The 13024-nt window shown below is 42.7% G+C and overlaps 1 protein-coding gene across 2 annotated transcripts in view; it reads right to left on the bottom strand.

Moving 5' to 3' along the window:
* CNOT10 (CCR4-NOT transcription complex subunit 10) overlaps window positions 1-13024 on the bottom strand; it is a 224901-nt gene that overhangs the window by 182333 nt on the left and 29544 nt on the right. For both annotated transcript variants that reach the window (XM_073630300.1, XM_073630301.1), the window contains exon 5: window positions 6170-6320. In XM_073630300.1, the coding sequence (XP_073486401.1) occupies window positions 6170-6320 (151 nt within the window). The remainder of the gene's footprint in view (window positions 1-6169; window positions 6321-13024) is intronic.

Here is a 13024-nt window from a genome sequence, read left to right as displayed (position 1 = left end):
AGTCCGTCCGGGAATCTACTACCAGCCATTCCTGGAGTCAGCACCTTATGTCTGGGATCTGCTAATAGGCAAGACAAGGACAGCATATTTTGCTGAAGAGATGTTGTTGGTCTCACAAGACGCTAACCAATTTTTCATTTTGCATTATCCAATTGAGTTTACGCTTCATTAGGGAAATGTCTATAACTGGGATTTTCCAGACGGTTGCAATGGCAATTTTGGCAGCCAGGAACATGAAATATATTAAGGTCTGTGTGTGTTTCGGGATGTTTTCGACTGGTTCATTCAGTAGGATAATACTTGCATCTTTAAGAATATTGGCCAACGTAACTGAAAGAATACAAGCGTGCACGCTCATCCAAAAACGGCACACTTTAGGACAAGTCCACCATGTATGTAAAGGCATACCTATCTGGCCACATCCTCAAGCAGAAGGCCAACAAGCCTGGAAACATTTTCGAGAGACGTACCAGTACCATCCAGCATGCACTTTTTCGCTAGCCTCAATCAAAGCCACGTTTAAAAAGCCTTTGTAAATCCGTGTGCTCCATTTGTGCCAGTCCTCCACCTCAGGAGATATGTCCAGGTCTGCTTTGAGGAAGGCTCTGGCCAAAACATGTTAGCATTTTATATGTTGCACTGCTGTTAGTGCTCAATAAAGATTTAAGAAGAAGCAATTGAGTTGCTAGCATTTCTTGCCATTTTGATGTCCAGGTCTTTCTCCCAGGCCATCTGATAAGTCACCTAGGCTGTTGGTTTGGAGAATAGTTTATATAGCGTGGAGATGCTGCTGCTAGAATGGCCCAGCCAATCACCTGACGTGAATCCAATAGAAAATCTATGGAAAGAACTAAAGATCAGAGTTCATATAGAAGAGGCCCACGGAAGATTTGAAGACCGTTTGTGTGGAAAAATTTGCCAAAATCACACTTGAGCAATGCATGCAACTAGTTTCTCCTATTACCAACAAAGGATTTTGAACGAAGTATTAAATACATTTCAGTTAGCGTGTTCAATACCTTTTCCCTGTGTCATTCCATTTTATTACACATAACTTCATTTCTGAACGTATTCGTTTTGGTTTTTTGTATGATTTGCATGGGTTGTTACAGATATGTGGTAAAAATGTCATGCCAATAGCACCTTTAGAAACACAATTTACCTAGAAAAATGGTGACGTGTTCAATAATTAATTTTACCCGCTGTATTTACTTTTTAAAAGTAGCTGGTTTTTTTTTTTGTTAAACCTAGCAATCCAAAAGCCCAATGCTTACTATCCTTCCCTCTACAGGACAATTGCACCTTTCAGCCTATCTGTCCTTGCTCCTCAACCTAGGCCAACCCCACCCCAGTGCTTACTTACCTGTTTGTTAAAGCAGGGATCTAGTCAGGGGTTTATAGTCTCAGTGCCAAAACCCACACAGTAACTCCCCATAGATTTGAAACAGGCCATGCTCCTACAGTGGAGATGCTAAGAGTATGATCCTATTCAACACCAAGGCTGCCAATATTGCAGGAGGCAAAAAGCACCTGGGTAAAGGGCTGAGGGTGGGGAGAGGGTGTTACTAACATAAATTAGGTTAAAGAACTATGGAAAATGGGCTAGAGCTCTTTATTATTTTTAAGTTGAATTTATTAAAGAAACCCTGTGCTGAGTGGAGAGATTGCTGTGCTCTTAAATATACTAGTCGTTGACAGATTTACACGTAGATACAACAGATTAAGAACCTTTTAGGCAACTGTCCCTAAACCTAAATCTATTAAAATTTTAACTCAAATAAAAGAAAACTTTGAAGTATAAAAAAACCAAAGCTTCTGGATGAAATTTCTATTGATGGTACAGACTGCTTGTCTTGATTGATTTATTTAAACCTGTATGTTGAGCGGTAGCTGTTGCAGCTTTTTTAAGCTGTGGAAAAAAATTAAAAAAAATAAATCAAAGCTAGAAGCTAGATGGCTGCTATGGCACTAGTTTAGAATTAGTCTCAGATACATATTATTTCCCCCCAATATGTATATTTTATGTGACACTGTAGCTTAATTGTCACAATGCAAAACTTGCAATTCTTGGCATTTTTACACAGCTTTATAAGAACAGAATATTTTTCTATCAACTCTTTAGCTGTTACTGCAGGATGTGGATGAAGTAGAAAACACCAAACTAAACATTTTCAAAGCTTTCTTCTTGTCGGTGTATACAAATAGTTTGAATAAAAATTGGATTTTCCTACATACTTACTTGTAAAATCCATTTCTTGGAGTACATCACAGGACACAGAGCAGGCCACAGTAATGCATTGTTGGGTCCAGTGTCTCGTCTTCCTTTTGACAATACCCCACAGATTCTCTAGAGGGTTTAGGTCAGGCGAGTTTGCTGGCCAATCAAGCACAGTGATACCATGATCATTAAACCAGGTATTGGTACTTTTGGCAGTGTGGGCAGGTGCCAAGTCCTGCTGAAAAATGAAATCAGCATCTCTATAAAGCTGGTTAGCAGAGGGAAGCATGAAGTTTTCCAGGCTCATCAAAGGTTTCTGCGGCTGCTCTAGAATTTCCTGGTAGAGGGCTGCACAGACTTTGGACTTGATAAAACACAGTGGACCAACACCAGCAGATGACATGCTCCCCAAATCACCATGACTGTGGAAAATTTTGCATTTCATTTGGAAATCAAGGTCCCAGAGTCTGGAGAGGCACAGAATCCAAGTTGCATGAGCTCTAATGTGAAGTTTCCACAGTTCCTAATGATTTGGGGAGCCATGTCATCTGCTGGTGTTGGTCCACTGTGTTTTATCAAGTCCAAAGTCAGCGCAGCCCTCTACCAGGAAATTCTAGAGCAGCCGCAGAAACCTTTGATGAGCCTGGAAAACTGGTACGCGAAGATATGTTTCACTGCCTTAGTAATTCCCAAAGCCATTTCAGATGAGGGAAATCCTGAAAACGTGACCTGTTGGGGCGCCTTGAGGACTGGAGTTGAGAAACACTGCCATAGATGATTAGGGACACCCAAAATCTACCTCTTGCAGAGAGGCCATCTCTGATCAGACCAACCTGAACAGAAGGATGTTTTAGAAATTTGCCTAGAACCTTGAGATCTCCTGTCCCCTTCTGGTTTTGGGGCCGTTACCGGTTGAGTCCACAGCTTCTGCTCCAAGAGCCAATGCAAGGCTGATGACTCTATGGTAGACCCAGAAGGTTCCAAGAGGTGTACCTTATCTACCAGGTTTCTGCCCCAATATACTTTCAAAACACAGCAGCCTCAGACACCTCCCTCACTCTGGAGGGAAAAAGCTTACAGCCCCTGGTATTCGTGGGCAGTTTCCCATCCAAGTACTAACCAGGCTCGATCCGAGATCAGCAGAGATTAGGCGCGTACTGAGTGATGCCGCCGCAGTCCACTGCAGCTCCGCTACGCTCTCCTAATGACATTCTAGGGTGTCAAGAATCACTGAGATGCCAAAAACCACAGTGGCTCAGATACACCTGATGCCACTGGTCCATCAGGAGATGTGAACACCACCAGATCACTGGACCTGAGGGCGGTGCACCTGCCTCCCCAGGCCGCCTACCCTTCTGGAGCCATTTAACAGGTACATAATGTAGCAACTATATTTGCCAAAACCTAATACGCAGCCCCCCCCCCAAGGCTGCAGTCCCAAAACCATGTTGGTCTACTACTATGAAATCACATAGGTATGCAAGTACGCAGGTACCCAGGTATGCAGTTATTTCGGTATACAAGTATGTATTTTTGACTTTTATGCAGTTAAATGCAAACACGCATGTAAATATGCAGTTCCTATGCCAACAGGCATGTAAATATGTAGTTATATGCCAACAAATGTGCAGTACTATGCCAACACACATGTAAATATGTAGTTCAATGCCTGTGGTTCAAGAAATTATACAGGTATGCATGCAAAAAATGTCATTATGTTGCACTTGCCCAAATGCATTTGGTTCAATACTAGTTTGCAAGACTAGCCAAACACATCAAATGCATCCTGAATGCAGGCTCTATACCGCTTCAGTTTAACATAAACATAAGCACCTACATATCAAATGCATGCAAATCTGGAGACACAACTCCCTTAAATGCACTGATACCCATGCAGGGGTGTATTGACAGTTGTCCAAGCCCCTGGATTAATCAGCAAGTATACAAGTATGCCTTGATGCAAATAATTTCTTTTGTATCAATGCAGTATATAATTGTGTCCTGTATGGTCATGCATCTGTCCCATAGGTAGTACTCAGACTTTATCCATAATCTGTTTGTGTGTCTCTAGAAGCCTTCCTGAACTTTCAGCCCATGTGTTTTCAACAACAACAAAAAAAATGGCCGCTCTTCCACTTCCTGCCTACACTGCAAAAGCTTAGGCTATACTGAGCGACCCCGTGCCTTTTAGTGGCTGGATGAAAAAACTGCAGTCCAATACTCTAGTCTAGACCAGTGTTTCTCAACTCCAGTCCTCAAGGCGCACCAACAGGTCATGTTTTCAGGATTTCCCTCAGATGAAACGACTGTGGTCATTACTAAGGTGGTGAAACTGATCAAATCACCTGTGCAAAATAGTGGAAATCCTGAAAACATGACCTGTTGGTGCGCCTTGAGGACTGGAGTTGAGAAACACTGGTCTAGACACACACAACCTTGCCACCAACAGCACACTGCCCCCAGTGGCCACAGGGAGAATGACCAGTCACATTTTTATTTTTAAATACTGCAAAAGCAAACTCAAAAAATCCTGCCGCATTACTCAGAATCATAACAGGAGTCCAACCTTCACCTATCCCGGGCGATCTCTGTCATAAAAGACCTTCAAGGACTCGGTCCACCTAAATTTAGGGTCCACTCCCCTGCACCTGTATAGCACCCTGCTTGAAAGCACTTTGGTCAGACCAAATACTGCACAGGATTCCATTATGCAGGGTCCAGCGCCGTAAGGCTGCACTACAGGCAAACCTTGAAGATTTTTCTCTCCTATCCTACGAGGCTCAGGTACCATTCATTTTGGCCGACAGCTTTCGAATGGAGTTCATAATTCTCAGTATACCTTTCCGGACCGCCAAGTATGCTCCAAGAGCACATCAGTGACCACCACCTTACAGACACTGGCAAAAAAAAACTGAGGCACTGCATGTGTAGGAAGGGTTATATAGGGGAGCACTTCCTGTCTGATTGATCTGCCAGTATCCATTCACCTATAGGCGACGTATAACCCACATAGTAATTACTATGGCCTGCGCTGTGTCCCGTCATGTACGATAAAGAAAACCTTGTGCCTTTACAACCACTTTAAGGAAAGGAAAGTGAGCAGGCTGTCCTGTTGTTATGTATGAGCAAAAGGAAATTATAAACAAAGTGATTGTAAACCTCAGACATGAAATTTCATATAACAAACTTTTTCAAATGGTATATTTAAAGTGATTGTAAAGTCTCATTTTTTTTTCTTTTAAATAACAAAAAAGTTAGACTTACCTCCTCTGCGCACTTTGTTTGCACAGAGCAGCCAGGATCCTCCTCTTCTCGGGTCCCCCTTTGCTGCTCGCGGCCCCTCCCTCCTATTGAGTGCCCCCACAGTCAGCAGCTTCCTATGGGGCACTGGAGCCGAGTCACAGCTCCGTGTGTCCATCCAGACACGGAGCCCCAACCCGGCCCCGTCCCCTCTCTTCCCCGATAGGCTGACTGACTTTGATTGACAGCCGCGGGATTCAATGGTGCCGCTGCTGTGACTCAGCCAATCAGGAGTGCCCCGGACGACTTTGACATCGTTGGAGAGAGATCGGTCTCAGGTAAGTAATTCAGGGGTTGCTGGGGTGGCTGCAACATACAAAAGGTTTTTTATCTTAATGCATAGAATGCATTAAGATAAAAAACCTTCTGCCTTTACAACTCCTTTAACTGACTAAAGGGGAGAAAATGTAATAATGAAAGAAGTTTGTTATGATTTACCTACACTTTAAATAGCCAGAAAATCCAGACGGAATGTGCAAATAATAAGCCAGAAAGAAGTTAAACAACAAAATAACTGCAATTTGAAAATGCTTTACATGAAAATATAAAATATTTTGGTCAGAAACCCAAAAATATTGTCAAAGCTTTCATAAATAATCAGATATAATTTTATAACACAGTTTGACTCACCAAGACTGAAAAGGGACTTACCAAAGGGTTCAATGAACTGGTAAAGTTTTTCTCCAATGGCAATGGCTTCCATGTGCTGGCGCAGGTAATACAAAATGACAGCTTGATTGTGGTACAGCATGCTATTCTCCACATCATCTAAACTGTCCATCTCATCAACAGCTGAATGAACCTAAATATGTGAATTTAAAAAGATAATGTGCTGTTACCAGCACCTCGGGTAATGGGACATTATAGAACGTTTAAAAAGGTAAAACAGACAAGCTTCTTTTCTTGTGATCTCGCTATCTTAGCCCACTCTTGTGGCGTGTGTGTGCGCTTTCCCCAGACCATGTGCTACAATACACAATTCACCTGCCACACCATCTACTGGAGAACACTAGGACAGCAATTTATCCTCTAAGGAATCATTCACACTTCTGCACCACAAAGGAAGTACTTGATACTTTCACCAATTACATAGCTGGGATATTTAAGCAACTCAGTATGAGGTCTTAGTCCATCCTGGTGCTAAAGGCCAGGGGACATAGCTAACCAATTAGGGCTCCGTTTCTTAACCACTTGACCACTGGGCACTTAAACCCCTTTCCTAACCAGACCAATTTTCAGCTTTTGGTGCTCTCACATTTTGAATGACAATTACTCAGTCATGCAACACTGTATCTATATGAAATTTTTGTCCTTTTTTTCACACAAATAGAGCTTTCTTTTGGTGGTATTTAATCACCGCTGGGTTCTTTATTTTTTGCGCTATAAAAGAAAAAAGACCGAAAAATCTGTAAAAAAATGCATTTTTCTGTTTCTGTTATAAAATTTTGCAAATTAGTAATTTTTCTTCATATATTTTGGCCAAAATTTATACCGCTACATATCTTTGGTAAAAATAACCCAAATCGGTGGATATTATTTGGTCTTTGCGAAAGTTATAGAGTCCAAAAGCTATGGTGCCAATATCTGAAAATTAATCACACCTGAAGTACTGACGGCCTATCTAATTTCTTGAGACCCTAACATGCCAGAAAAGTACAAATACCCCCCAAATGACCCCTTTTTGGAAAGAAGACATTCCAAGGTATTTAGAAAGATGCATGGTGAGTTTTTTGAAGTTGTCATTTTTTCCCACAATTCTTTGCAAAATCAAGTTTTTTTTTTTTTTTTTTTTTTACTTTTTTTTTTTTTCACAAAATTGTCATATTAGCAGGTTATTTCTCAGACACCGCATATGCATACCACAAATTACACTCCAAAACACATTCTGCTATTACTCCCGAGTATGGGGATACCACATGTGAGACTTTTACACAGCATGGCCACATACAGAGGCCCAACATGCACGGAGCACCTTCAGGCATTCTGGAGCACCCAGGCCAATTCTGACATTTCTCTCCTACATGTAAAAATCATTTATTAGCTAGAAAATTACATAGAACCCCAAAACATTATATATGTTTTTTTAGCAAAGACCCTAGAGAATACAATGGCGGTCATTGCAACTTTTTATCTCGCACGGTATTTGCGCAGCAATTTTTTGAACGCTTTTTTTTGGAAAAAAAAAAAAAAAACAGCAAAGTTAGCCCAATGTTTTTGCATAATATGAAAGATGAAGTTACGCCGAGTAAATAGATACCCAACATGTCACCTTTCAAAATTGCACACGCTTGTGGAATGGCGCTAAAATTTGGCTACTCAAAAATCCCCATAGGTGACGCTTTAAAAATGTTTACTGGTTACATGTTTTGAGTTACAGAGGAGGTCTAGGGCCAAAATTATTGCTCTCGCTCTACCGATCACACCGATACCTCACATGTGTGGTTTGAACACCGTTTTCATATGTGGGCGGGACTTACGTATGCGTTCGCTTCTGCATGCGAGCTTTTTTTTTTTTTTTTATTGTTCATTTTACTTTATTTTAGTTTTTTTTTTTTTTTTTTTTTTTTAAAAAGCATCAATCAACCTCTTTTATTCCTATTACAAGGAATGTAAACATCCCTTGTAATAGGAATATGGCATGACAGGTCCTCTTTACAGTGAGATATGGGGTCAATAAGACCTCACATCTCACCTCTAGGCTGGGAAGCCTGAAATAAAATTTAAAAAAAAAAAAGATCCTGGCTTTGATCGTAGTGGTGAGTCGGTAGAAGCACCGGAGGGTGGCGGGAGGGGGGGACATCCCCTTTCGCCTCCTGTGAGAACGATCAAGCAGTGGAACAGCCGCTATGATTGTTCTTATGGTGTAGGGAATCACCAGCTAAAAAAGCTGATATCTGAATGATGCCTGTAGCTGCAGGCATCATTCAGATATCCCCACACAAAGTCAAGAACGTCGTATGACAGCCGGTGGGCAGGAAGTGGTTAAAACACTTTTTTTTTTTTTTTTTTTTTTTTAACACAAAGTTGTCCATTTATACAATATTTCTAACACATAACATGTACATACCAAAAATGACACCCCAAAATAGATTCTCCTACTCCTCCTGAGTACGGTGGTACCACATGTGTGAGACTTCCACAGCCTGGCCACATACAGGGGCCGAGTACAGCCGAGTATGGCTGGGTATCACCGAGTATTGCAGAGTATGGCTGGGTATGGCAGAGTATTGCGGGGTATGGCAGAGTATGGCTGGGTATGGCAGGGCATTGCGGGGTATTTCAGAGTATGGCGGGGTATTTCAGTGTATGGCGGGGTATTTCAGAGTATGGCGGGGTATTTCAGAGTATGGCGGGGTATTTCAGAGTATGGCGGGGTATTTCAGAGTATGGCGGGGTATTTCAGAGTATGGCGGGGTATTTCAGAGTATGGCGGGGTATTTCAGAGTATGGCGGGGTATTTCAGAGTATGGCGGGGTATTTCAGAGTATGGCGGGGTATTTCAGAGTATGGCTGAGCATGGCTGGGTATGGCTGAGTATGGCAGGGTATCGCAGAGTATGGCTGGGTATGGCGGGGTATTGCAGAGTATTGCACAGCGGTGTGGGGTATTGCAGAGTATCGTGGGGTATTGCAGAGTATTGCACAGTGTTGTGGGGTATTGCAGAGTACTGCAGAGTATTGCACAGTGTTGTGGGGTATTGTAGAGTATTGCAGAGTGTTGTGGGGTATTGCAGAGTATTGTGGGGTACTGCAGGGGTATTGCAGAGTATTGTGGGGGTATTGCAGAGTAGTGCAGGGCATTGCAGAGTATTGTGGGGGTATTGCAGAGTCGTGCAGGGCATTGCAGAGTATTGTGGGGGTATTGCAGAGTATTGTGGGGGTATTGCAGAGTCATGCAGGGCATTGCAGAGTATTGTGGGGTATTGCCGAGTATTGTGGGGGTATTGCAGAGTAGTGCAGGGCATTGCAGAGTATTGTGGGGGTATTGCAGAGTCGTGCAGGGCATTGCAGAGTATTGTGGGGGTATTGCAGAGTCGTGCAGGGCATTGCAGAGTATTGCACATTATTCTGGGGCATTGCAGAGTAGTGCAGGCATTGCAGAGCGTTAGGGATGGCTGAGCATGGGTGGATGGATGGCTGGATGTCACTGGTTAGCACTGTGGGCACTACACAACCAGCCCACAGCGCTGCAGCCATCCATCCATCCCCCTCTCCGCTCACAGTGTACCGATCGGTACACAGGAGGGGAGGAGAGGACACAGGAGGGGCATCAGATGATGCCGGTTTGTTTACCTGTGATTGCTCCGTCATTTGATGGAGCGATCACATGGTAAACGGCCGCAATCAGCGGCCATTTACCAGGATCCGTGACCGCCGGGTCCTATGTTCAGGAGCGCGCCCCAGGGGGCGCGCCAGAGGGGAACTCTGGGAAGACGTCATATAACGTGATCCCAGAGTTAAGCAACCGCCCTGCAGCCATCATTCGGCTATGGGCCGGTTGCTAAGTGGTTAAAGAACGTGCAAGCCCAACATTTCATACAACCCCTGGCAAAAATTATGGAATCACCAGTCCCTGAGGATGTTCCTTCAGTTGTTTATTGTTGTAGAAAAAAAGCAGATCACAGACATGGCCAAAAACTAAAGGCATTTCAAATGGCAACTTTCTGGCTTTAAGAAACACTAAAAGAAATCAAGAAAAATAATTGTGGCGGCCAGTAACAGTTAGATTTATAGAACAAGCACAGGGAATAAATTATGGAATCACTCAATTCTGAGGAAGAAATTATGGAATCACCCTGTAAATTTTCATTACAAACACTAACACCTGCATCAGATTAAATCTGCTTGTTAGTATGTAGGTAAAGAGGGTAAATCATCACGCAGTGTTGCACAAGATGTTGGTTGTTCACAGTCGGCTGTGTCTAAAACATGAACCAAATACAAACAACATGGGAAGGTGGTTAAAGGCAAGCATACTGGTAGACCAAGAAAGACATCAAAGCGTCAAGACAGAAAACTTAAAGCAATATGCCTTGAAAACAGAAAATGTACAACAAAACAAATGAGGAACAAATGGGAGGAAACTGGAGTCAACATCTGTGACCGAACTGTAAGAAACTGCCTAAAGGAAATGGGATTTACATACAGAAAAGCTAAAAGAAAGCCATCTCTAACACCTAAACACAAAAAAACAAGGTTACAATGGGCTAAGGAAAGGCAACCGTGGACTGTGGATGATTGGATGAAAGTCATATTCAGTGATGAATCTCGAATCTGCATTGGGCAAGGTGATGATGCTGGAACTTTTGTTTGGTGCTGTTCCAATGAGATTTATGCAGACGACTGTCTGAAGAAAACATGCACATTTCCACAGTCAATTATGATATGGGGCTGCATGTCAGGTAAAGGCATTGGGGAGATGGCTATCATTAAATCTTCAAAAAATGCACAGGTTTACATTGAAATTTTGGACACTTTTCTTATCCCATCTATTGAAAGGATGTTTGGGGATGATGAAATCATTTATCAAGATGATAATGCATCTTGCCATAGAGCAAAAACTGTGAAAAAATTCCTTGAAGAAAGACACAAGGTCAATGTCATGGCCTGCAAACAGTCCGGATCTCAATCCAATTGAAAATCTGTGGTGGAAGTTAAAGAAAATGGTCCATGACAAAGCTCCAACCTGCAAAGATGATTTGGCAACAGCAATCAGAGAAGCCTGGAGCCAGATTGATGAAGAGTACTGTTTATCACTCATTAAGTCAATGCCTCAGAGACTGCAAGCAGTTATAAAAGCCAGAGGTGGTGCAACAAAGTACTAGTGATGTGTTGGAGTGTTATTTGGTTTGTTTGTTTTTCATGATTCCATAATTTTTTCCTCGGAGTTGAGTGATTCCATAATTTATTCCCTGTTGTTCTATAAATCTAACTGTTACTGGCCATCACAATTATTTTTCTTGATTTCTTTTAGTGTTTCTTAAAGCCAGAAAGTTGCTATTTGAAATGCCTTTAGTTTTTGGCCATGTCTGTGATCTTCTTTTTTTCTACAACAATAAACAACTGAAGCCTCAGGGACTGGTGATTCCATAATTTTTGCCAGGGGTTGTATTCCCGATATGTGCCTGCTGTACCACGGACTGTTCTGAAAGTCTCCTGTTCTCTTTATATTGTTATTTTTGTCTGAAGTCCCTGGTGTTCCGGCCAGTCCCTCTGCTTTCCTATTAAAAACTGACCACATTAGCAGGATAACGCAAGGTGGTCAGTTCTCTAGCGGTGATGTCCTCCAATGATGAAACTTGTACAACACCACCCATGCACAGCGTTTCACTAGGAACTTCAGTGTGCTGCTGTTTCTCCTCCCCCCAGTTCTTATGCAGCTAAGAACAGAGAGAATGTGATCACTTATAAAAAAAAAAAATGGGGAAAAAAATGTTTTGCCTTTCATTTCTATTTTAGGGCCGTTCACACCACATGCAGTGCTTTTTTTTTCCTGCATCAAAAAGCCATGGAAAACAAGAGTTATTACCCGTTAACTCATTTTCCAGGAAGCTTACAGAGAGATAGGCTCCTCCCACCTAGCACAGGAACCACATTATAAAAGACAGCCCACAGGCAGTAGTCCCTCAGTATTAATAGATAACCGAAGGCACAGATAAAACAATAAAAAAAAACTCCCATTAGTGCAACCAGCTTAGGATTACATCATTAGACTCATAAAAACAAGGGAGGGAACCAACGCCGTCCTGGAAGATTCCTGGAAAAGCTGAGTTAGACTTACCGGTAACTCCTTTTCTGAGAGTCTTCCAGGACAGCACATGAGACCTTGGGCTCCTCCTACCAGGACAGGAAACACATCACCCCCACCAGATAAAAGGGCGGTCCTCCAGGCCCATGTCAGTATTCTCAAGAACCGTAGGACCCTGCAAAACATATGCATAATACACATAACTTCAGACAATACCGGGTGGGAATCCGGCTGTCCTGGAAGACTCTCAGAAAAGGAGTTACCGGTAAGTCTAACTCAGCTTTTCTCCAAGCGTCTTCCAGGACAGCCCATGAGACGATGAGCCAGAACTTACCAGTCTAGGGAGGGACAACTGCCTGAAGGACCTTACGACCAAACGCCTGCTCCTGAGCTGATAGGAGATCCAGGCGATAATGTTTAATGAAGGTCGAGTAACTGGACCAAGTGGCAGCCCTGCAAATTTGTTCCGGTGAGGCACCAGCCCTCTCAGCCCAAGACGTAGACAAGGCTCTAGTTGAGTGCGCAGTAACAAAAGGTGTAGGGACCTCCCTAATTTTGTAAGCTTCCAAGATGGCTTGCTTTATCCATCTAGCCAATGTGGCTTTAGATGCACTATTCCCCTTGTGAACTCCAGAAAAGAGGACAAACAAGGCATCAGTTTTCCTAAAGGTCTTCGTGACCTCAAGATAGACCAAGAGAATCCTTCTTACATCTAGAAAACTAAATTTTCTTTCTAAGTCGCCCTGTGGCGAACTACAA

This window comes from Aquarana catesbeiana, linkage group LG05 (genome assembly GCF_042186555.1).
Source record: "Aquarana catesbeiana isolate 2022-GZ linkage group LG05, ASM4218655v1, whole genome shotgun sequence".
Lineage (NCBI taxonomy): Eukaryota > Metazoa > Chordata > Amphibia > Anura > Ranidae > Aquarana > Aquarana catesbeiana.
The sequence above is the reverse complement of the archived record's forward strand: the minus strand, read 5'-3'. Positions and strand labels throughout refer to the sequence as shown.